The 26,825-nt window shown below is 36.2% G+C and overlaps 1 protein-coding gene across 12 annotated transcripts in view; it reads left to right on the top strand.

The window, feature by feature from the left end:
* The window catches only part of TNRC6C (trinucleotide repeat containing adaptor 6C), a 241,136-nt gene that overhangs the window by 120,355 nt on the left and 93,956 nt on the right, over nt 1-26,825 (top strand). For 9 of the 12 annotated variants that reach the window (XM_020965929.2, XM_020965932.2, XM_020965930.2 and 6 more), the window contains one exon: nt 7,646-7,783. The exons of 2 other annotated variants lie outside the window; for them this stretch is intronic. In XM_020965929.2, coding sequence (XP_020821588.2) covers nt 7,646-7,783 — 138 coding nt within the window. Of the gene's footprint in view, nt 1-2,613; nt 2,719-7,645; nt 7,784-26,825 lie in introns of all 12 variants that reach the window. One more of the 12 variants, XM_020965933.2, reaches the window with a different exon arrangement.

Consider the following 26,825-nt stretch of genomic DNA (forward strand, 5'->3'; position numbering starts at 1 on the left):
ATTAAGTGGTTTTTATTGTGCCAAAGTGCTCTGCTAGGTGCTTTCGTTAGGAAGACAAAAAAGAAACATTCCCCACTCAAGAAACATATGTTTTATCAGGGGAGACAACATGTACATATACAACCATATAAACAGATTAAATACATTACATACAAGATAATTAAAGGGGAAGAAACTAAAAGGTGGGAGGATTTGGAAAGGCCTCATGTAGAAGATGATGCTTCAGCTGGTCTTTGAGCCCAGGAGAAAAGAGTGTATTCCCCACAATGGGGGATAGCCTGTTCAAAGATACAGAAATGGGAACTGGAGGATTGTGTATGAGGGACAGTGAGGACAATTTGAACCATAGAGGTGATGAAAGGGAATAACGTGTAATGAATCTGGAAAGCTATATTGGATTGGAGCCAGTTTATAAAGGGCTTGAATGGTTGTACCTTTGATAGGGCATAGGGAAGCTCAGAAGAAGTATGGATTTTGTGGGAAAGAGGAGTTCTGTTTTAGACATGGAATTAGGAAAAATGGGGGATAGATAGTTGGGAGGGTATGAGGTAACAGAAAGAGTTGTGTCTGTGTGTATATTTAAGATGGCAAAAAGTAACAAATATTCCCGCCAGCCTTTTAAGGCGCTCTATTATCTGATTCCAGTCTACCTGTCTAACCTTTCTGCACCTAAAAATACAAATCTATCTCTTTACTGTAGCAGGACCAGTGCCATACCTATTCTTTCCTTCACTGTTTCCGCAAACTGTAATTCTTTCTCTTCTTTTCCCAGTCTTCAAACCCATATATTGCTTTATTGTTTTATTGAATTAGTCTGATCACTGCAGCTTTGTGAGCATCTTGAAATGCTGTCTTATAGTTCTTAAACTTCTTAGCACCTAGGACAATGCTAGGCATGTAGCAGGCACTTGATAAATACTTGTTTAGTTAAGTAAAGACAAGTTTATCTGTCTTGACTCCACCAAGAATTTTCCTTACTAAGCCACATGTTAGATGCTAAGGAATATAGAGCAGTTTGAACAGATAAGAATCTAAAGCAAAATTACAAATTCACATTTACTTAATGTCTTGGTAATCTTAAAAGACTTAAAAGTGTAGTGGAAAGAGTACTGAATTTGGAACCTGAGACCCGATTTTGAAGGGTAGATCTGCCACTCACTGCTTACTTGAATTGCACTTATACCCTTAATGTCTCTGGACTTTTCAGCGTGTCTGAAACAGAACTCAATATCTTTCCTCCAACACCTGCCCTTCTCACACTAAACTTTTCTATTTCTGATAAGGGCACTGCCATCTTCCAGATTTATAACCTTCATGAGGCATAGTAGGTGGCGCAGTAGATAGAACATCGGGTCTGTAGTCAGGAAAACCTGAGTTCAAATCCAGCCTTAGACATTTAACTAGCTATATGACCCTGGGAAATCACTTAATCTGTGCCTCAGTTTCTTCAGCTATAAAAAGAGATGATAATAATAGCTACCTATCTCCCAGGGTTTTTGTGATGATCAAACAGGATATTTGTTAAGGGCTTTGCAAAGTGCCTGGCTCTTAATAGGCACTTAATAAATGCTTGTTTCCTTCCTTCCTCATCATGTACTTAATTGCTAACTTTTGCTGCTTATACCTCCCACATCTCTGACATCTTTCTGTCCCCTTCTCATTACTCACATGGCCACCACCTAAGTTCAGGACCTCATCACATCTCAACTAAACTATTGCAATGGCCTCCTAATTGATCTCCCTGCCTCAAGTCTTTTATCATGTCATTTCATCCTCCACTCAGCTGCTAAAGTGAGTTTCCTTATGCATAGATATGTCATTCCCCCTACTCGATTTCCACTAGCTCTCTATCTAGAATAAAATATAAACTCTACTATTTGGCATTCAAAGCTCTTTTACAACTTGGCCCCAACTTATCCTTCCAGCCTTACTATACACTAATGCCCTTTATGTAGTCTATAGTTTTGCCCAACTGACCTTTTCTGTATTCCTCAGTTCCTGTGTACAGCTCTCCTGTCACTGTGTTGGCACTGGCTGTCCTCCATGCTTGGACTGTAATCTACTTCATAGAATCTCTCACTTCCTTCAGGACCCATCTCAAGCACCACCTTCTAACATAAATGCTTCTGATTGCCGACCCCACTCAAATGCTAGTGCATTCCATCCTTTATAAATAAATATCTTGTATTTATTTGGTTTTATTCTACCTATCCTTATATATGTATATGTATATCACTTATATGGTGTAAGCTTCTTGAGAGCAGGGACTATATCTTTTTTTTTTTTTTGGTCATATCCATAGTGCCTAGCACAGTGCCTGGCACATAATAGGTGCTTAATAAATATTGGTTGAGTAATTGATCTGTAAATTGAAAGAGTTAGATCAGATGGCTTCTAATGTCTCTTCTAAAAATCTATGATCCTGCAGTCTACATGACTAATGTGGACTCACTTCCTTTTTGTAAAGTAGTAGGGTTTCTTAGAAAAAAATTACTAAATTAGCCATAACATTTTGGTACCACATTATGGTCTGTTCTCTTAATACACTGTTATATTTTAAATTGGTCTTCCAAGATGAGAAGTGTTCTCTAAACTTTATTTTACACATTGCAGGTCAACAGATGAATTCACATTCAGGTCAAATTATTTTAATGTGAATTTCAAGGTACTGTCCAGAAAGTTGAACTGAAATTTTGTGTCAGCTATTGCTTGAAGTAGGTAAGCCATCAGCTAGAACTTGGACATCTTTCTGTTATATAGAAATTTATATTTATTGTAACAGAATTTGACACATGGTATATTTTCAGGTTGATCATATAAAATACAATTTCATTTTTATATCTGATTTTTCTAGCTGTTGAAGCTTATGGGTTAACAGAATGAAGAATGGATTAACCAAGCAGGGGACGGATGATTGCCTTATCCCTAAGAAACTGTCAGTAGACTATTTCTAGTGAGATGAATGAAATTCAGAGTTGTCATGTGACCAGGAAGGATAATCTCTTGAAGCTATTTCACTTCAACTGCTTTTTCTGTCTGCTCTTTACCCAGGAGTTACTGTATATAGATCCTCCTTATCTAGGTTTTGGTGTCCTTAAAGGGCACTCACTAAACACGATAGCCACATCGTATCATTGGATTGATATTCTTTAGGAGTAGATCTGAGTTCTTCGGCAATGTAATAGCCTTAGTTGAAATTAGGGCACTTGTGGGAAGAATTAATGTTTAATAAAAGTTTAGGGGAATTGCAACTTCCTTTTTCATGGCTTGAAAAAGTTGTGCAGCATAAGTCAACCAAGGAATAATATTACTTATATTTAAAAGTTTAAATGTTGGTTTATGTTAAATGTTTAAAAGTTTGCATCCCCCCACATTGGGAGTGCTTCACTATCTACTCTAAAGTGTTTGCAGACATTTACACTCCTGTGTGTCCCATTTGTACAACTTAGTTAAATATCATAAATGCTAGAATACCGATGTTGTAAAAAAAAAATTAGTTGCATATATAGTTTTCTGAGAGAATTGTGTGTGTTTGTAGATCATAATATAACAGCTACTTACATATGTGTTACACTTAATGTTTTCTTTGCAACAACCCTGGGTAGTAGATAATGCAAGTAATATTATCCCCCATTTTATCAGGGCTGTTTGCTCGTGGTTGCAGGAGATGTGGTGGGATTTAAACTCATCTCATAACTCCAGGTCCAACATCCTTATCTGCCTCCCTGTGAATATTATGGTGGAAAAATATTCAGACTTAAATAGGCTACAGCATATTACAAGCAATGATGTGCACAAAAAAAAGTGTTATCCAAGAAATATATGATCAGAAATGGAAATGGGCCAATAATGAATTGAAAGCAATGGATAATAGATGATGGACAGCTTGAATGCTGATGGTTCCTATAAAATGATAAAATACCGAGAAAAAGACCTCCACTCTTTGGAGTAAATCCTCTACAGAGAATTGGAATTAATCAAGCACACTTCTAAAATATTTGTGAATCAAAGTTTTTGCTGTTAATTTGCATATCAAGTACATCAAAATCTAGTAACTTTAAGTCTTCTTAAAGGGCCTTTTCTTTTATAATCCCTCAAAAGAAATACAAAAAACAGTATTATGATCATATTTTTTTGCTTTCTGTTTTCCTGGGTTGTCTGTTCACCCAGTTCCCCACCTCAGCATTTAATTACAGTAGAATTATTTAGTATACTTTCCCATCAATACTCTTATTTATACATGCCATAATATAGGTTGTATTCATTTGACCATGATAATATCACTCACATTTGATTCAACCTGATCTTTTTGTTCCAAGGCATAAACACCATATATTTCCTCACTCTGAATAGTTGTTTGATTTTTACTGAATTGAATTGTCTTTTTAGGTTTAATATTTGTGGGATTTGTTATTCTTTAATATAACATTATGTCCCTATTAAATTCAGTACAACTTGTTCGTTATGTTCATTATGTTCTTCACTGTATTTGGCATTTAGAAAAATCCAGGTGTAGGAAATAATACAGTAATTATGTTTGTATCTAATTTGGCACACAAGCATAGAGCTGCCACTTTTTTTATTTCTTGATTTCCCACATATTTTTTTTAAATTTTCTACTTAATGACCATTATCTTCCCATATATCTTAGAAATATGTAACAGGGACAGGAAATGCAAGATTGAGTTGGGACAAAAACAAATCTCCATTTCCTTTATAGGCTATCCCCTGCTTACCTGCAGCTACTGTTAAATTCTGTTTGTTATAATATGAGGGGAAAAATTGGCTAGAGAATACGAGAATAAATATTTAGTAAACTTATTATATGTTTCAGAAACATTGAGAACCAACAGAAATTTTGTTCTTATTCTTTACTTCACAAAATCCTGAATTAAGATTATTTCTTTCATTTTTTTGGATGGTTTTATATCCTATCATCACTGGCTTTTCAGATATTGGCAACATCTAATAATGTATTATCAGAACCTTTGAGCACCATTTTGTTGAAATAGCTTTGTTGATTTTATGATGATAGTGAAAATAACAATGTTGTTTTCAGGATTTATGTCCAGATTTTAAGGTTCAATAAAATTTATGCTAAAGTGAAATTTTGATAATAGTGTAAAACAGTCTGGCCTAATAGGTCACCAATTTGACAAAATTATTTTTAGGCCATTAAGAATGATTAAGTTAGTAACTTTTTCACCATAGAGATTACTTGATGGCATGCAGGAATTTTTTTTAAGTACAGACAAATCTTCTAACAAGGGGTTGCTCATCACAGTAGACAGGGAATCAAGAGATGCTTGATTTTAATTTCTGCTTTATCACATCCAGTTCTGAGATTTAATAGGCATATTGTCTGACTGGAAAACATTCAGGAGAAAGTTACTAAGGATGGTAGGGGTTCTGTAAATCATATCATAAAAACAGTTGAGGGAACTGGGAATGTTAATAATAGCAGCTGGCATTTGCATAATACTTTATGGTTTATAAATGTATGGTTTGCATACATTCTTATATTCTGTCCTCTACTCAACCCTCTGGGACTGGAAAGCCCCAACAAAACTTCCCAGCTTAATTATTCATTATGCCTTTTCCACTGCTCTGTAGTCTAGACTTCTTGCTATTCTTCACTGTCTGTTATCTGTATCTGGGATTTATCCTATCCTCATCTCTGCCTTTTAGTGTCCCTTGTTTCTTTAAATATTAGGTACAAGCCCTACTTCTTTAAGAGGCCCTTCCTGATTCCCCTGCCCCCTTCAGTTACTAGTGCCCTCCCCCTCAAAAAAATTATCTTGTATTTATTTTGTGTTATAAGTACATGTTATTTCCAATAATAAACTGTAAACTCGGGCAGCTAGGTGGCACAGTGGGTAGAGTACTGGCCCTGGATTCAGGAGGACCAGAATTCAAATCTGGCCTCAGACACATAACACTTACTAGCTGTGTGACCCTGGGCGAGTCACTTAACCCCATTGCCTAGCCAAAAAAATATAAATGAATGAATGAATAAATAAATAAATAAATAAATAAATGAATAAATGAATAGTGAACTCCTTGAGAACAGGAGCTATTTCATTTTTTTCCTTTGTATCCCCAGTTTCTGTTATAAATCTGGTACGTAGTAGGCACATAAATGCATTTTAATTTATTATGCCCATTTTATAGATGAGAAAACTTAGTCTTAGGGAAATTAAGTGATGTGCCCAATATCACACAGGTAGTAAGTGACAGAACTGGGATTTGAACCCAGGTCTTATGATACCAAATCAGGTCTCTTTTACACTATAGCACAGCTGCTTCTATGATTTCACAAGGAGATGAAGCGTGGTAGATCTATTACCAAGTATTTGTTGTAGACCTGCTATGAATGAATGGATGAATTCAGCCCAGAGACAGGGTCAAATGAGCAGAGTGATTATAGCTGAGAGACTAATTAGATTTATTAAACATAATTTCAGAGTACAGAACTACTGCCAATAGGTAGAAGTTATAAAGAGGCATATCCCCACCCACTATAAAAATGAACTTTCTAACAGCTGTTAGAAAGAATTGTCAAATATAATCTCCCAAAGTAAGGAGTTCTCTCTCACTGGATATATTCAAATAGAGGCTGGAATATTCATCCGTTAGTTACATTTTACAGTAGTTTCCAACATTAGGAGAGTGATTAGAATAGATTACCTAAAACATTCAATGTATACATTTTTAAACTGACCATCTTTCTGGAAACTAAAAAAGTATTTTTATTGGTAATTTAACATTTGCCTTACAACAAAATAATAGTTGAGAAAGGGCACTTAGCCTCTGTGTTGATTCCCATGGACCCTGGTATACCCATATTAAAAGGATTGTCTGAATTAGCATGCTATTACCGTATAAATGCAATGAATCATGCCACTGTTGAGATCCAGAAAATGTCATTCTGTCATAGTGTTTACTATTCAAACAGTGTCTTTACAAATCTGCCATATAACTCCTCCAGTTTGCAATTTTTAAAGATTTATTTTTCTTTTATTTTTTTCTGTGATGAGAAAGAAATATATCATTTCTTTAGGGTGGCCATTCTGTACATTTATAAACAGGCTTTGATTAATTTGCTCTCATGTTCGCTGCTTAGATCTTTTTGGAAGAAGAAACAAAGAAATAATTAAGAAGTTGATGACTTGCCAGTTTGTACATAGGGCTCATTTAGAATATTACCACCAGTGATAGTATGCCAAATATCTAGGGTCATTTGGAGAAAGAGGAAGAGAAAAGGATATAGATGTATAGAAAGAGTCTGTGAAGGAGGCAGGAATTTATTTGAATGCAGCCAGTTGCCAGTGTGTGGTTGTTGTTTTGGCTGACTTTCAAAAAACAGAAGAAAAACAGTTACAGTGTTAATTGTAGTTGGGTCCTAAAGTGAAAATGTTTTTGACAGTTGGAAGAATTTAAAGAGGAAGGAAGATCGGTTTAGTGTCAGCTGTGATTAGATAATCAAAGCTTTAAAATCTCATCTGTTGCTAATATAACCTAGCACTGAATAATGTGGGGGTAACTCCATATACAGAAAGGGCATATCCCAATCAGTATAGCTAAAGCCCAAATGAGCTTGCAGGTTGTCTGAGAGCACGCTTGCACTGAGAGATTTTTTTGGCAGCCCTACAGGATGAGGCTCATGCTGTACAAAGCCGACATATTGAAGCTGAGAGCCCAGGCGAACATAGATGCAGACGTAGAGGCAGCTCTGCACACAATGTAGCGTCTCCTAGGATGGTTGGGCGACACCTTTCTTCAGGTATTTCATTACCCATCAGCCCCTATTAGAGCAGGAAGACGTAACACAGCAAAAAATTAGTAAATAGCATGTGCGTCTGTTAAATCAATTTATTACATAACATTTTAGAAGCTGCAGTAGCATGGCATCCTAAGCTCTTGGCTGCGATTCAGATTTGATAAAATGGCGTCTTAGCAAAAAGAGCTGCTTGCTTAAAGATATGCTACACTGAGCAGAAAAATGGAAATATTTTATACTGCTATTTTGTCTGTGGCTTATTATTAGTGTTTGCGAAAGTCCCCCTTATAATGTAGCAAGCTTTATCTATCCCCTTGTACCCTCCCCCACCCATTTATATTTTATGAGTGCTTTTAAAGATTCCTAACCTAGAAAACAAGCTCATTTTAATACATTTTCAAAGAAAACCCAGGACTATGGGTTTATTCTTTTGGATACTTTGATTTTTTTTTCCATTAAAACAGTTGTGTATTTCATAACTACTTGCATTTAAATTAGTTGACAGTTTAAACATTTGTGTAGTCTGTGTCCCAATGATGGAATTTTGAATGCAGAATACTTTGTGTATCTTTACAGCCATTAATTATGATGAGTTGGCATGTTTAATTCTTTTAAAGTGAAGCCAGTTCTAATATTAATAGTGTCCCTCAATACAAATAGCATTTAAATCATAGGATCATCATGTGACATTTTAAAACATTATTAAACATATTCTAGCCTGGAGCATTTGAATTGTTTCTCTTGTGTAGGCTATAATGTTTTATTCTTTCAAAAACAATTGATGGAGAGAGAAAAAAATCAAGTAATTGTCCATTTTGGTACTAGCTAAATATTCAGCATACCTGTCCATTCAGAGTAAATATTGCTGGATAAGTTAAGCCCGGATCAGATAACTAATGAAATTTTTGTTTACTATATCTGTTAGTACTCTATTAAATATTTTTAATTAGAAAAATTGTCGTGTTTTAATATTTTGTGAACAAATGTGAGCACAGTCAAAATTCAAATTAATTTGAATTTAAATCACTTTAAAATTATATTTTATTGTGTTATCTGATTTTAGAACAAATCATTGAATAGTAGGAGGAAAGAATATAACAAATTTCCTTTTTGGTTTTTTCAACAGTAATTTAGAAGTAAACTTGAATTTTTATGAGAAAAATGATCTTGTAGATATCTTTGCTAAAGATAATCTCTTTAGCAAAATACATTTTGTATATATAAATATTCATGTTCCAAAGCAACTGTGATTTGCACAATATGTAGATCTCCCTGCCTTCTTAGATCTTGAATTTAGTATATACTTTGCTAATACAAATGTGTGGTCAAAGAAATCAGCATCATTTTACAAATCTTTTTATTTTATTTTCTCGTTTCTTAGGTTTGTGTTTCTTTTTTTCACTCAATCTATAAATCAGTGTTGTGATAAAGGGAATTTGACTTCTATTTTAAAAATATTGGAACTTCATCATTTATTTCAAATTATGAAATATTACATAGTTGATTAGAATAGTAATATGGTACTGGGTAGCAACTGGTTTCAGCAAGAAGAATCTAGTAAAAAAAAATACTGTAGTTGAGCTTGGTTGTAGATCTTACATTTTTAAAGTATAAATATAAATGTATACGTACATATATGAAGTGCTAACTTTTTTGCTTTCTGTTGTCAAGTATTTTGAAAGCTTTTCCTGTTTTAGGCCCATTTTCTCCTTTTAGCTACTCTAGTTTTACACCTGTTTAGATTTAGTAGTATTTTGTGTACAGTGGGGATTTAACTTATTTTTCAAGTTCTTAGGAGAAAAAGGAAGTACCTTTTAGTGGAATAAAAATAGGGAAAGAAGGAAGGAGAGAACCTCCGATAACTGAAGGAAAGACTGGAGTTGTAATTGAATTGGATCCTTACTACAGCCCTGGAAGGTAGATGCTTTACTTGCCCAGGGTCAAACAGCTAATAAGTGTTTGAGGCTATATTTGAACTTGGGTCTTCCTGACTGCAGGCCCATTGTGTCATCTAACTGCATTCTAAGAGTAGAAAGGCAATAAAGAAGACAGGAAAAGTGCAGTTAGAGGAGAACCATGAGAATATAGTATCTCCATTGTCAAGAAAGGAGAACACACAGAAAGGGTTTGGGAGAGTGGTGGGGCAACCGATTCAAAAGCTATAGGAAGAGCAAGGAGAATTAGGACTGAAAAAAGTCTTTTGGATTTGGTAATTTAGGTCATTGGTTTTTAATTGAATGATGGAAAAAGAAGTCAGATCTTAAGTGGTTAAGGAGAAAGTAAGTAATGAGGAAATGAAAATATTCTCTTTGTATGTAAGTATTCCTGGGTTTTTTTTCCCAGAAGTTTCATAGAAAGTGTTAAGAATCACAGTTTTTAGCAAGTTCCTTGTCCAGTGACCCAGCTAGTCAATGTATTCCTAGGAAAACTTGAATCATATAAGCATTGGTATTCTTACTGTAAGTGAACTCAGAAAATAAAAGAAAGTTGCAGCTGAATTAAGGGAGGCTCACAGGTTCTCTTTGAGGAGGTATACATTAAAACAGGTCCAACTGACCTACTTTAAAAATCTCTGGGGACAGCTAGGTGGCAAAGTGGATAGAGCACCGGCCCTGAAGTCAGGAGCACCTGAGTTCAAATCCGGCCTCAGACCAAACACTTGACACTTACTAGCTGTGTGACCCTGGGCAAGTCACTTAACCCCAATTGCCTGAAAGCAAAAAAAAAAAAATCTCTGACCCTGTAATGGAACATTAATAAAGGAACAGATGTCAACATCAACAATCACCATTTCTTCTGGAAATTTAACCAATGTAAGACAATCACTGCAGTGTGGAGAGCAAAAGAACTTCATACTGCTTTGGTTACCAAACCCTGATCTTTTTTCACTTTGGAGGAAGATGCAGCCACCAATAGCAGTGGTTTGGGATATAAAGTCATTACAAATTACACAGAGAAGAGAGTAGATGATTATGAGTAGTATTTCTCATGAAGCATCCAGAAGTAATTAAGGGGAAAATAATTAATTTGCATAAAGCTTGGTGTGAGACCAAATTAAGCACTTAAAGATACAACTGAAAGGACAACAAATTGGGAAAATGGAAGATATTTATTAAGACTTTGATAAGCTGTATTCTCCATCAGTGTTAGTAGAACTACCATGTGATATCCTCATTGTGCTTCATAATGATGTAGAGAGAGAATTGGTTCAAAACTAAAGCAAAAAGATTAGAACAGCTAGCCTAGACCAAATATGCACAAGTGAGGTCCATCCTAGAGCTGACAATTTTGAGGGCACTGGGGGATTCATTCTTAAGATATCTGAAAAGGCTGGAAACTGAATGGTTAGTAAAAAACAAAACAAAACAAAACAGGTCATACATAGTGAGGACATCAGTAACTACCAGTCCTTATGCCCTCTTTCCCATTTTTACAAAGTCTTCCAAAATATCCTACATCCAGTGTCATAGACTTGTATTCTATAGTTTTTTATCAAGGACATCCTTGATTAAAATATAGGCAGAGAACAGGTAAGGCATTTTTTTAAATTGATTTAGTAAAACAAAAAGCATCCCTAATAGATTCCCCAACAGAATGTTTCCTGTGCATGTTTTAAGATCATACAAGATTCCTTGAAAGATGTAACAACAGAGATAGTATTGCTTAAGTACTCTTATTAATATCAATCCTGGCATGAGAGAGAGATGTGCTTGCCAAAGATGTCATTGCAAAGTTCAGATACATTAAGAATTCTCTATTCCTTCAGTTGTTTCTATTTGTGAATGACTTTGTGCTAATTGCATCAAACTTGAGAACATTGAAGAACCTACTAAATTATGATCCACAGTCACTCAAATGTTCAGCATAGACATCTGGTAAGACACACAGAGAGTGGTGTGAACAGGAGCATCAAAAAAGAGCACCAGACCAAATGAAATCAATAAATCCAAAAAGAAGCTACAGTTAGTGCCTTTATTCAGCCCAGGTTTGCACAAAGGCACAGCCTAAAGCCTTTTGGAAAGGAAAGGGTTCATCCAGAAAAACCAGTGCCAGTGCAGAGGTAGGAGACTGGAGTGCACCAGTGAGGAAGCCTCAGGGCAGCCAGACACTGAGAACTACAGCTCTCACCCGAGACTTGGAGATGGGAGCTAGTGAATCTTAAACAGAAAAAGGTAGCTAGGCCCTGACACCCTAGGGGCACTAAAATTTTGCAACATGATAACACCTGAGAACCCTGAATTACATAGTACTGTGTACTCAGGGAAGATAGGCTGACCTAAAACTTGTCAGCATTGAGTGGAGACACCAATAGAAGTGAAAGCCTATTTATTGCCAGACCCCAGATAAGGATTAGAACCAAACAGAGCCCCCAACATTTTTTATACAAAGTCCCATTTCAAGAAGTAGGAATAAACAAGAGACATACAGTAAATCAGTTTTATGAATCCAAGGATATCCAAGACAAAAGCCCAGAAGAAAAGAATTACTACAACTGTAGTCTAATAAAAGAAGAGCTTGGCCAGAAGGTCTATAATATATCATGGAAGAAATGAAGCAAGAAATTTGGGGGGATGTTAAAAATAAAAAGAGGGGTTTAGAGCAAGCATGCACAATCTACAGCCACTTACAGTCCTCTGGCTGATTGCAGCATGCCAGAGGATTTCAGGCAGCCTGTGAAAAATGTAGAGAAAAACATCCTTTGTATGTAGAGGAAATCCTTTGGCGTTCTGCAAGTGACCTGTGGGCAGTAAGCAGCATACAGGCTGCAAGTTGTGCAGGCCTGGTCTAAAGGAAGGAATAGGAAGGATAATAAATAGCTTAATATACAAGAGATGCTAAACCTTACCCAAGTAAGGAACTCCCTGAAAATTAAAATGTATCAAACATTAATCAATGACTTCATGAGACAACAAGAGATAGTAGAACAAAAATCTGGAACGAAAGAAAGAAAGAAAGAAAGAAAGAAAGAAAGAAAGAAAGAAAGAAAGAAAGAAGAAAGAAGAAAGAAGGAAAGAAGGAAAGAAGGAAAGAAGAAAGAAAGAAAGAAAGAAAGAAAGAAAGAAAGAAAGAAAGAGAAAAGAAAAGAAAATGTAAGGCATCTGCTATCAGAAAACAACTGACCTGGGGGACAGGGATGGGGGGAGGAGAGGGAGAGAAGATGGTTGATAGATGATTTTTAGTAAGACTCACTGAAAATTGTGACAAAACAAAAAACCTCCCAGACATGCTATTGTGATAAATCATTTTTTAGAACTGCCCAGATCTATTAGAAGCAATGTAGGGCAAAGTAAAAATGGAAGAAATCTACCAATTACCTACCAACAAACTCCAAATTGAAATACCCCAGGAATGTCATAGTGAAAATCCAGGGCTTCCAAATGAAGGAAAAAATATCACAAGCATCCAGAAGAAAGAGTTAATGTACTAAGGAACCACAGCCAGGATTACATAAGACCAGGCAGTTACTATTTTAAAGGAGAGGAGATACTGGAATTCAGTATTGGAAAAACAAACGAACAAAAATAAAGGCTTTCAACTGAGAATGACTTGTTCTATAAAACTGAGTATAATCCTATACAGGAAAAGGGGGAGGGCTTGGGAGGGGGGAAGGTTTGAAGGAATCGTTAATCAAAGAGAGGATTTCAGACATTCTTGTTTTTTTAATGTTTTTTTAAAATTTTTTAAAATTTATTTTGATTTGTCAATCACTTCCATAAGCTTTTGAGTTTTAGATTTTTCTCCTCCTCCCCCGCCCCCCCAGCTCCCTAAGACTTCAGACACTTTCGATGAAAATAGGCTGAGTAGAAACTTTAAAATACAAACATGGGTGTGTCTGTACAGTTTTAAATTGGTCTGGTCATTCTGGAAAGCAACTCGAACCTTTTGACCCATTGTACCCAATATTAGGCTTGTAACAAAAAAATCAAAGAGGAAAAAGACTATATGCAAAAACTATTTATAGCAGCTTCTTTTGTAGTAGTAAAGAATGAGAAATGAGGGAGATCCCTCTCAATTGGAGAATGGTTAAACAAATTATGGTATATAAGTGTAATGCAATATTAGTATGCTAAAAGAAATTATGGAAGTGAGAGATTCAAAGTAACATAGGTACGTTGTATTAACTGATGCAAAGCAAAGTGAGTAGAACCAGGAAAATAATTTATGCAGTAACCACAACATTGTAAAGAACAACTTTGGAAAAACTTAAGAACGTGAAATCAGTACAATGACATTTCAGATGCCACAAGATTGATAGAGGTGATGAGCATGAGATACGGCATGAGATTTACTATTTGTAATAGAGGAAGGTTTTTTTAATCGGGGGGCAGAAATGGGGGTGATTATAATGTCAAAAAATAAGGGAAAGAAAGGAGGGTCATTGAATCATTTTTTACATGTTAAATATATGCTTTTTTTTAAAAGGATTTCATTATAACAATCCACATAGTAGAAGGCAAGTGGATAAAGAATGCCTCTTGTCTATATTATGACATATATTCAGACCAACACCTGTTTTGAACAGATGCTGCAGGTCTAGATAACTAGGTCCCGCAACTGGATAAGAAGAGAACATAAGAGTATTTTGAATTGCGACTGGGATATGACACATTTGTGATAATGTAAAACTGCTTGCTAAAACAAAAAGCCATCGTTTTTTAAAATACCAGTGTTCTAGTACTGCTCACTGGCCACAAGTCCTAGAATACCACAAACTCCCAAGCCAAAAGGATGGTGGAGGGATATATATGGTGGTAGTCAATCAACTGTAGCATATTACAAGTTTGATGGATCAGACAGTCTGAAAGAGGAAAAATACTGATTAGGAAAAGTTTACAGTATTACTGCTATAAAAAGGCATTTCATAACTTTCTCATTTACAAAGTCTTTGAGATCATTCCACATGTTTCATATTTCAGATAACAAATTGTTCACAAAAAGCAGTGTCATTTATTTCAAAGTAGCCATGAGTGGAAAAGTTTAGCCAGTTATTTTTTTAAAATCCAGTGATAACAGTTGGACAGGCTATGTGCTTCATTGAGATTTGTGTTAATTTTGAGACCGAGGAAAAGACCCTAGTGTTAGAATACCCTAAAGATTTATGGAACAGTATTCACAAGAGTCACATAGAATGTGAAGGGACATCATGGCATAGATGATAAGGCACTGAAATTAAAGTCAGGACGACCTAAATTCAGACTCTACCTCAGACATTTACTAGCTGTGTTATCCCTGTGCAAGTCATTTCAACTTTGTGTGCCTTGTTTTCTTCATCTGTAAAATGTCTTCTAGCTCTAAATTTAAGAGTATATGAGGTGCTGATAGATTTTGATCTGCACCATTGGAAAAGAATATCCAGATTCAGAATCTTATCACTTAGAAGGGAAGGTGAGAGGATTTAAGTGAAATTTCATCAAGGTAAAGCCCTTTTTTTAAGTAGTCAAAAGAACTAAATATATTCATAAATAGATTGGAAGGAACCAGTGAAATGGGAGAGATTAAATGTGCAGTACAGGTAGCTGCAGCAGATTCTTAGAAAAGGTAGGATCTTGGGTTTGAGAGCATTAATTGAAGAATTCAGTGAAGAATGTTCTAAAGCACCCTAACTTCCTAGTTCTTCTATCTGCTTAATTTCTGTGACTTACTCCTCTACTTTTCCTTAGTATCACATAGAGAAAGTCATCTCATATCCTGAATCTTTCCATCAATCTCAGATGTTCCCATTCCTATGTTTGTGAACTCCAAAATTCATTTAGCTGAGCCTAATTTTTTATCATTTCATCTTTCCCCTCTGCCTCATAACTCCCTAACCCTGTTCTTTGGCCTTACTATGATCTCCAGTTCTCTCCACAGTTCTTTCCCAGGCCATTATCCTGCCCTTGTACTCTACTCCCTCCCCTATCTTGACCTCTTAATTAATCAGTTCTAACATTTCCCCTGCTCTCAGGTCTCTTGTTCCTTTGTCATATCACACTTATCCAACTCCAACCCTGGATTAACTCCCACCATTTCCATCCTTCACTGCTACTCATGTGCTGCTTTAAAGGAGTTGGGGGAAATAACAAAACCATACTGATTGGATCCACTACAAATTTATGTTACATAATCTCATTTGGACACTCACTGCAGCAAGGCAGTCTTTTTGCACTTTCCTAATCGTTCTCCTCTCCCACTCACCACAGAAGCTGTCCTAAATTTCATCCTTCCCCAAGCCTTCCATGACACTCCCATCCTCTCATTGAGGATCTCAACTCATACTTCACCAAAATAATTGAAACTATTTGTCATGAGCTCCCTCTTCTACCCTCCTTCTCATCACACATGATTCAGGTGGCTTCCTCCACTGTTTCCTCTTCTTGTCTCATGAAAAGATGACATTTTATTTTATCTTTTCATCCCTGCTAGCAGTTGTCCTGTATCTCTCTGTGCCTTCTCACCTAAACTCCTTGAGAAAACTTTCTATGCTCACAGCCTTTATTTCCTCTCCTAACTCTCTCTTCTTCACTCTCTTCTAAACCTTCTGCCATCTACTTTTGATTTCATTCAACTGAAACTAATTATGTCTCAATTGCTGAATCTAATATCCTTTCTTTACTCTACATTCTTCTTGACTTCACTGAAGACTTTAGCATTGTCAATCACCCTCTTCTAAATACTTTCTCCTTTCTAGGTTTTTGTGGAATTGCTTTTTCCTAGTTCTTATGGCAACATTTTCTCCTGATTCTTCTCCCAATTTGCCTGGCACTGTTATTCAGCCTTGCTATAGGCCCTCAAACCCAGAAGTTTATGCATTTATGTTACATCCTTATTTACCTGTGCCTACTGTCATGGACTGTTTGGGAGAAGCGTGGGCAAGAGATGTGGAAATACATTGGATTTAAAAGTACCATAACACATAATTTCTTTTCTGTAACACCAGTGCTATGATTTGACCTACTTGTTCTGGCAGTTTCATGTGATACCCTAGTAAGATAGAAGAAAGTGAGGTTTACAGAATTAAGGGAGTATAATGAAGGAAATGATATTTACAACTAGGCAACTTTAATGAATGAGTGTGAAGCAATGTCATTACCCATAAGTAAGTCTCTGTATGGAAAAAGGGAAAATAGCAATAGTATTGGAGCAATAGTGATAAATATAGTTACGCAATAGGATATTTGCTTTGCAGGTTGAATTTAAAATATTGGTGTATTTCACTTATTAAAAATAGAATCCAAAGGAAAGTTATCTAGTGAAAAGAATATATAGCCTTGTATATGGTAGATATGTTTTATGCTAAGATGCTTATTGTATAATTGTAAGAGTCTTGGATCTAGAGCTATAAGAGACCTCTCATAAACCATCTAATCCAGACCTCTCATTTTACAGATGAGGAATTAGGGCCCAGGGGCATTAGGTGCAAAGTCACACCGATAGTAAGCATTCCTGTCAATATAGGGCTGTATATTAAATATAAAAGTTCCATTGAGAGACTTTTTTTTTATAAGCTTCGTAAGAGACAATGGATAGAAGCCAGCTTCAGAGCCAGAAAAATCTAGGTTTAAGTCCTGCCTCTGACACATGTTGGCTATAAGACCCTGGATAGTCACTTAACCTCTTTGTGCTCTAAGCAAAAATTTCAGAGAAAATGCAGACTGAGAGTTTATTCACTAGGGAGCTTCTTGTAACTCTGAAATCACAGGTCCAAGTCCTATCCCTATGAGCCATTCACGTTGATCTTTCAATATACCTATTTTGTAAGATGTAAACTAGTACTTTTTGATCTTAACTGTAAGCTGGCACTCTTTTGTGCAGAAAATATCAAAATAACTAATTATATAGATATTTTGTGATCCTGAACGATGGTCCATAAAAGAATAAACAAGTCAAATAGGCGAGCTGAAGCACATCTGAATTTGAGCTTTACAATTGTAAGATATTAACCTACTATGTTCTGTCTTATGACATGCAATCACTTAGTTCTAAAATATGCAAATTTATTATTAGTTTGTTATCTGTTTTCAGAAAAATACAGTTTTTGTGGAAAGAGACATCAAATACAAAGATAATTTTGATTGGTTTTTCTGTTGCATTTTCATTACAATTATATGTGTCAGATGTCAAATAAGATAGGTGTAGCAAGACCAAAAAAGCTTAGAGACAGGGTAAGTTAAAGCAGAGTGAGAAAAAGAGAAAAATTTATATATGTGTGTGTGTGTGTGTGTGTGTGACCATAACATATTTGGTAGTGTCAGAAGTTGGCTGTGCTTTGAGAATCTAGAAGCTAGAAGTCAAATGGCTGTAGACTGTCTAAGCTGTCTTGCCTGCTTGAACTCACTGTTGGATATATCCACCTTGAATTCACTGTTGTGTCACCTATAATCAGGCAAAAAGAAAAAGTCCTGAGGCCCATGATTTAATGTCATGTGATTGCAACAATCTACAGTAGAGAGAGGCTGTTTTCCGCCCAACCCATCACAGGAATTCCCACTATTAAAGTCACTCCATTTTTAATGTGAGTCAAGTGGGCCACTCCTCCTAGCTGATTGGGCAATCCTATCTTACCTATTCTGCTGTGACTGAGTCTTTATGTCTTCCATTTGTCACAGAACAAGAGACCACTCCAAGTTTGCTACATCATCCTGCCGTGAAGTCCTTCAGTAATAAATACATTTCCCCAAAGTGGCCAGGGCAATTCAGTGCACACTCCATGGAGAGCAGTCCTCATTACAAAAGGAAAATTAATTATGTAATGAACATGTCTGATTGGCAGGGCAGATGCCCAGAAGGCAGTCAAAAACGCAATACAGGGCTGGAGGTGAAGGCTAGAGATAGAAAATTGCAGATTATAGTAACCAATGTTTGCCAAAGGAGTGAGTAAAGTTGTGGAAGGAGAAAGCCAAGAACAGAGCCTGGAGAAATGCTCACATTAAAGGGGTAGGTGAATGAAAAAAAAAAACAGTATTCTTACAGAATGCTATTTTCTTTCACAAGAATACGTAGATTAATACTAAAGCAGCTTTTGGCATAATGTAAAAAGAAAGATTTCAATTTCTTCACACCTTTCCTACCTAGGTGAAAGATATTTAAAAGAACAGTCAGAAAGGTAAATAGAAAATTAAGAGAGAACAGTGTCCTGGAAGCCTAGGGAAGAGAGACTATACAAAGGAAGGGGTAATCAGCGGTATCAAATGCTACAGAAAAGTTGAAAGACAAGATCCTTAGTTGATGCAACTCTTCCAGTTCCAAGTGTCAGGAATTCTGCCTAAGCCTCAGTGCCATCATACTGTTTGTTCTGTATTCATCACTTGTATGAAAGAGGCTGAAAACGCCTCTAAATAGATAGCTGGGAAATAGGATGATACAGTGGATAGAATACTGAACTTAAAGTCTAGAAGACCTGTGTTTAAAATCTGTATTGAATAAATATGAGCTGTGTCATCCTGGGCGTGTAAAGCACTTTGAAAATCTTAAAACCGTATATGAAACTGAGATAGAAGTTTTCCTCTATATTAGCCTTTTCAGTAGATATTAGACTTATTTCAGATTTGGTTTAGAACAAATGTATGCCTGTCCTTTTCTTTAGCATCCTTGTGTGAGCAGAGTGATTTTTTCTTATAAGCATTGCTTAAGCAACTTTTTATGAGAGCAAAATGCTGGAAACAAAGTGGTTGCCCATCAATTGTTGAATGACTGATAACACTGATGTATGGATATAATGGAATATTTTGTGCAGTATGAAATTATGAATGAGGGATTCAGAGAAACATGGGAAAGATTTGTATGAACTGATGCAGAGTGAAGCAAGTAAGCCCAGAAGACCAACATACACAATGACTATAGTAATGTAATGGCAGGGTGGAAGGGAGGGTATACTAAGAGGAAGCCAAACTCTTAACTAATTATACTATATAATTGTATTTCTCTGGAATCTAGATCCCAGGGAACAAATAATTAAACCTCCGTCCTTTAGGTAAACAGACAAGAGTCAGAAAGTCAGAATATTACATATATCTTCAGATGCTATCACTATATTAGTAGTTTTCACAACTGTTTTTCTTTGTTATAATTTAAAGTTTATCAATTTGGAATTTGTTTTTATATGTGGTATAAAATGCTACTTGAAATCTATTTTTCACTGGGTTGTTTTCTAGTTTCCTAAACAATTTTTGCTCAATAATGATGTCTTTTTCTAGTAGTTAGTGTCCCTGGATTTAGTAAATGTTAAATCTTTCTAATCTAGTCTCCACTAACCAACATTTCATTTCTTTATCCAGTATCAGATAATTATGATCATTACTGATAGAGTTTGAGATTAGATGACATCTACTTTTTTCATTTTTTCTGCTTTCATTTTCTTATTATTTTCCTTAATATTTTTCTTTTTGGTATAGCTTTCCTTCCTGAAGTCAAGAAGACCTGAGTTTAAATTTGGCCTCAGATACTTGCTAGTTAATTAACTGGGCAAGTTAATTAACTTCTGTCTCAGTTTCCTCAGCTGTAAAATGGGGCTCATAATAGCACCTACTTTCCAGGATTGTGAAAATCAAATGAAATATTTTCAAAGTTATTAGCACAGTACCTGGCACATAGTAGGCACTTAATAAATGCTTATTTCCTTCCCTTACCCTCTCCCCCATGTAGTCTTCTCTAGTTAGAATTTTGGCTCCTTGAGAGCAAGAAAGCACTGTCTCAACATTTTTTTATTCCTAACATTTTGCATTTAGCATTGTGCTTCTCATATAATGTAAGTGCTCAAAGTGCTTTAGCATTCTATATAATATGGCCCCACTAAAAACATGGAATGTTATTATAATTGTTTTTAAAAGATTTTTGATGCTATTGCTTTTTACATCATAATCATTACCAAACTGTAGTACATTTTGATCCTTAGATCTTACTAGAGTAATCATTATACTCCCAAGGAGGTGGTTGATAGCAAGAAAAAACCCCTGTGGACAAAAATACTCCTCCTAGCATTCACAAGGGGCAGCTAGGTGGCACAGCAGATAAAGTGGTGGGCCTGGAGTGAGGAAGAATCATCTTCCTGAGTTCAAATCTGGCCTCAAACAATTACCCAAATTACTTGACCCTATTTGCCTTAGTTACTAAATCTGTAAAATAAACTGGAGAAGGAAATGCAGACTCCTCTAATATCTTTGCCAAGAAAACCCTAAATGGGACCACGAAGTATCAGATACGACTGAAAATGACTGAACAACAATAACAAAGCATGTACAAAGCACTTAAAAGTTTACAAAGCACTTTATATTTAAAATTATATTAATTTATTAAATTTATGTTAAAGTAATAATTATTGTTAAAACAATTATATTTGTATGTTATTTAGTTTTTATTATATTTAATTATATATCATACTGCCATTTCCTGTTGTCCTGATTTGTATCTTGCCACTAGACTCAAGAGCAAAAAGTGAGGTTGGTAACTTTGTACAGCCCTCCCTCACTTAAATCCAATTCACGTGCATGTCATGGCATCACCTCCCTGATGTCATGATCCTCTTTGACAGCGAAGGACAAACAACAACAACAATATCATATATTATATAATATATCATTATTGTAATTATAAAAATAAAATAAATCAAATTTATGTTAATTACATCAAGTTATATTAAATTTTGTCTCATTTGATCCTCATAACAAACCTTAAAGGTAGGTGTTATTATTGTCCCCATTTTACAGATATGGAAACTGTGGCTGAAAGTGGTTAAGTCATTTGCCCAGGGTCACATAGCTAAGATTTGAACCCAAGTTTTCTGTTTACTGAACCACTTATCCACTACAGAGTTGATGATAACAAAAAGTTGGAGATGAAGTGTAAGTGTTCAATAATTGGACAATTGCTGAATAAACTTTGGCATACGAATGAAATTAATATTACCATAAGAATGGTGAAATATGGAGAATTAAGAAGCACTTAGGATAATTCATGGGAAATGATGCAGAGTGTAGAAATCAGAGCAATATATACAATGTCTCCAAACAACGTAAATAAAAAGTTTCTGAAAAATGTTGTTTAGAGTAGTTTGGACACATTTGGGGGAAAGTATATCAAAGCAAAATATTACCTTTTTTAAAAAAAGTTATATCTAGAGATAAATCAGATGAGGTTAGGCATGACTTTCAAACAAATAAAAAGCCTACAGTTGGGAAAAGTGTAATTAATTTCTTCAGATCTAAGAAATCTTTGAAGTCATCTAGTCCCAACTAGACCTGCCAAAGAATCCCATCACCATCATCCCTGACAAATCTTCATTCAGTTTCAGCTTGAAGATCACCAGTGATGAAGAACTCATTGAAACTCCCAATTCCACTTTGAAACAGTTCTAATTATTGGGAAATTTTTCATCCAGTGGAGCTGAAATTTCCCCTTTCAACTACCACCTAGTTCTGACCAGCTCCTAGTTCTGACTGTGGGACTAAGCAAAGCACATTTGACCTTTTTTCCTACATTGCCACCTCTTCAAGTATCTGAAAGGAACTATCATAATCTCCCTAAATTCTCTTTTCTCTAGAATATCCCTAATTCAACCATTATCCTATCAAACAACCAGTCAACATTTATTAGGTGCCCACTGTGTGCAAGGCACTGGGCATACAAAAAGAGGCAAAAGATAGTCCCTGATCTCAAGGAGCTTAAAATCTAATGAGGGAGACAACATGTAAACAAATATACACAAAGAAGGCTATATACAAGATAAATAGGAAATTATTAAAAAGAGGGAGAGCACTGAAATTCATTTTGTTGGGCCTTAAAGGAAGCCTGGAAGGTAGATAGTAAAAGTTGAGGAGGGTGAGAGTTCCAGGAATGTGGGCAGCCAGAGAGAATGTCAGAGCCAAGAGATGGAGTGTCTTGTTCGTGGAACAGCCAGGAAACCAGTGTCACTGGATTGAAGAGTACCTGCTTGGGAATAAGGTATAAAAAGACTAAAAAAGTAAGAGGAGGCTAGGTTATGAAGGGCTTTGAATGCCAAACAGAGCATTTTGTATTTTCTCCTAGAGGCAATAGGAAACCACTGGAGTTTATTGAGTTGGGGAGTGACATGATCAGACCCATGTTTTAGGAAAATCACTATAGTAGCTGAATGTAGAATGGAATAGAATGGGGAGAGACTTGAGGCAGGCAGACCCACTAGTGAGCTATTGCAATAAGCAAGGTGTGAGGTGATGAAGGTCTGCACTAGAGTGGTGGCAGTGTCAGAAGAGAAAAAGGGGTTTATTCTAGAAATGGTGCAAAGGTGAGATTGACATGCCTTGGCAACGTGTTGGATATGGATGGTGAGAAATAGTGAGGATGATTTCTAGGTTGGTGAGCCTGAGGGCTAAGAGGATAGTGTTACCCTCTATAGTAATAAAGAAAGTAGGTAGGAGAAGGAGAGGGCTGGGGGGGAAAATAATGAGTTCTGTTTGGGACATTTTGATTTCATGTGTTTACAGGTGATCCAGTTTTCAGGATGTCTGAAAGGTAATTGGAGATGCAAGATTAGAGGTCAGCCAAGAGGCTGGTGCAGGAAAGGTGCATTTGAGAATCATCAGCATAGAAATAGTAATTGAATCCGTGGGAGCTGATGAACTCACCAAGTGAAATAGCATAGAGGGAGAAGAGAAGAAGGCCCAGGGCTCCATGCCTCTTCTGTTTTTGTCTTTCCTAAAATGTGGTACCCTTAATTGAAAACAATATCTACAAACTTGAAAACAATTGTGGCCTAATAAAGGACCTTAACTCCTTCATTCTGTATAGAATGCCTCACTGCAGTCTAGGATTATATTAGTGAGCGGTAGAGAGGAAGGCAGGAAGGGACTGGGTATGCTGTCTACCCATAGAATTAGCCTCTCTTCTAAATGTAGTTAAGCAAAACTAATGACACATCTTTGACACAAAATAGATGACATTTGCCACTGATAGTATCTCTCCCACTACTTACACAAATAGGTAAGTATATTTCATAATAGATATATTTCAGTAACTGTCCTCTAGAAATACCATATTATTGCTCATTATATTTAATCAGAGTTCAGCTGTTAGTATTTTCATTTGCATTATTGTATTTGTCATGTATATTTTCCTGTTTCTACTTTTCACTCTTAGTTCATGCAAGTCTTTCCATATCTCTCAGAGTTCCTAATATGTATCATTTCTTGCAATGCAATGATATTGCACCATAGGGTATACCTCTCTATTAAGTCAATAAATAGTTGTCTCCAGCCTTCTCAGCAAGTGGTGATTCACCAGTCATCACTATTCATCTCTTCTTGTCCTCCCAGGTAATCTCTTACCTAATGGCACTTACGAATCTACCTCGTTATTACTTGGAACACAAAAAGCTACTTTCTCTTGAGGTGATCTGTCTTCCTCCTACACAGGAAGTGCATCTTATTGTATTTTTAGGTCTGAATATCCAGTTGTCCTTTCATGCTGTCATGGTTATCCACCCTTCAACCTCCTTTCACTAGGGCTCCTTAAAGATACTTAATTTATTTAGGAAAATTTTCCTACTTTGTTATAATCTGCTCAGTTGCCTTTAATTGGATGTTAGCTCATTCTTGCCAGGCTGAAATGCAAACAGAAGCTGAACCACATGCAGAAACTAGTTTACCTAATTAGATCTACATGCTTCTGTACTTCCTGTTCCTGTATTTCCCTGGCCCCTTAGTTCATTGAGGGACTGTCAGCACAGGGAGTGTAAGAGCAGTACATGGAAGAGGTAATGTGATTGATTGGTGGTGAAATGTGGGGAGTTCAACTTCCCGTTAAGAGAATGTAGGGCAGCCAGTGCAGCATTGAATTTAAACATACCCAAGTTTCAGGCTAAAAATTTTTAAAACATCAAGATTTCCCCACACACCCCATTCTTTTCCTTTTGAATTGTAGAAGCAACTGGATGGAGTTTAAAAAAAAACTATGCAGTTTTGTTTTTTTTTTAAATTTGGCTAGGCAGTGGGGTTAAGTGACTTGCCCAGGATCACACAGCTAGTTAAGTGTCAAATGTCTGAGGTCGGATTTGAACTCAGGTCCTCCTGACTCCAGGGCCAGTGCTCTACCTACTGTACCACCTAGCTGCCCCTGCAGTTTTTTTTTTAAACAAAGCTGCCATTAATAGAGATTGACTCTTAGAAATGAACTTTATGCAAATACAATAATATCTCTTTGATGATTTAACAACCAAAATGAAGAACATGTATTTGGATTTTGTTTCTGTTTTTAAGATGAGTGGGACACATGCAGGAGATGGTCTGGACTTGTGATTTATTTAGTTTAGGGAACTCAAAGAGTATGTAGAATCTCCCACAACACATGCAGACTGGCACTTTAGAGTCATGCAGTTGTCTGAGGCACTGAGAAATTGTAACTTGCTCACAATCACAGAGTTAGTCTATGTCAGTTAGGGTTTGAACCTAGCTCTTCCTCATTCCAAGGCAGCTTCCTGTCCACTGTATTACTACCTTTATCTCATAGTCATCAAATATTCAGTGTCTTTTCTCCATCTAGATCTTGGTAATCTCCTCAGGTTATGTGGCTTCAATTATTATCTCTTATGCAGATGACTCGTACATCTAGATACCCTGTGCTAGTATCTCTCCTAAGCTGTGGTCTCCCATCACCACTGGCCCACTGTACCTTTCTCTCTTAATGACTGCAAGCATCTCAAACTCAGCATATCTAAAACAGAACTTCATAACAGAGGCTCATATTTATGTGATTTGTTAGTTTATAAAATGCCTTTTTTTTTTTTGCTTTTTGGTGAGGCAATCAGGGTTAAGTGACTTGCCCAGGGTCACCCAGCTAGTAAGTGTCAAGTATCTGAAGCCAGATTTGAACTCAGGTCTTCCTGACTCTAAGGCCAGGGCTCTATCCACTGCCGAATCTATAAAATGCTGAAATTACTTTGTTTATATTTTGTTTTCCCTCTCCAGTACAATGTAAGCTCCCTGAGGACAGGGACTGTCATTTTCGCCTTTGTATCCTTAAGCCTAGCACACAGTAAGGTATCATTAAATGGTTGTTGAATTGAATTAAATTCAACAAATGGGCATCAGGGCTGATTTTGTACTGGAATGTGATTGAGGAAACTATCAAACTTGGGGATGTCAGCCAAGACAAAACATGAGATTGGTACCTTAGTTCTAGGGAGTCAGTATCTGAGATCAGAAAATCAATACATACAAGATGAATGAATAGGATAGTGATCTCCGAGCCTGGAGTAAGGCAGTTTTTTTCAGTCTTTTATCATATCACCTGCACAGGGCCCACAGGTGTTTGTTCTTAGGAGGTCAAATCCCAGTGGCAGCCTCCTGTAATGGAAACACACCTAGACTTGGAGTCAGAGGCCTTCCTAGCCATGGGCAAATCACCTCACTTATCTTTTTCCTCATTCATAAAGTGGAGGGAATAATACTTAAGCTACATTCCTCACAAAGTTCTATAAAAAGCATTTTATAGATTTGGCAGTGGATAGACCCTGGGCAAGTCACTTAACCCTGATTGCCTCACCAAAAAGCAAAAAAAAAAAAAAAGGCATTTTATAAACTAACAAATCACATAAATATGAGCCTCTGTTATGAAGAAGAGTAGCAATAATAATATATCCCATCCTTGATAGAGGTGCTGAGGTTACCTTGTAGTATTTCACTGAGCTTTTTCTTTATTCTCTTTTAGAACCCTGTGTTGTTTTTTTTTTTTTAGATAGCTACAGTCAGACGATGATTGTTGCAGGAACATGAGTTGTTCCACAAGATCATACGATATCGATCATTTGAGTTAGACCTTTCTCAGTATTTTATCAAAATCTAGTGCAGTCACCTGAGTAGACTCCCATGGAGTAAAAATTATTTTTTTATCCACCCACAAAAAGACTTGTGCTTTAGGATTTTGAGAAGCAGCTTGATGATGTTCTAAGAACAGCTAAATCTTGTTTACTACAGAAAATTAGAATGTTGCTTGGAATTGTCATTCTGGGTTGATTGACTTACTTAAGCTACCCAATGACTAGTGACCTGGGTCAGATGTGCCAAGTATTAATCATATACATATTACTTATTATTGT

The sequence above is a fragment of the Phascolarctos cinereus genome, unplaced genomic scaffold (assembly GCF_003287225.1).
Source record: "Phascolarctos cinereus isolate Bilbo 61053 unplaced genomic scaffold, phaCin_HiC Scaffold_5;HRSCAF=322, whole genome shotgun sequence".
Lineage (NCBI taxonomy): Eukaryota > Metazoa > Chordata > Mammalia > Diprotodontia > Phascolarctidae > Phascolarctos > Phascolarctos cinereus.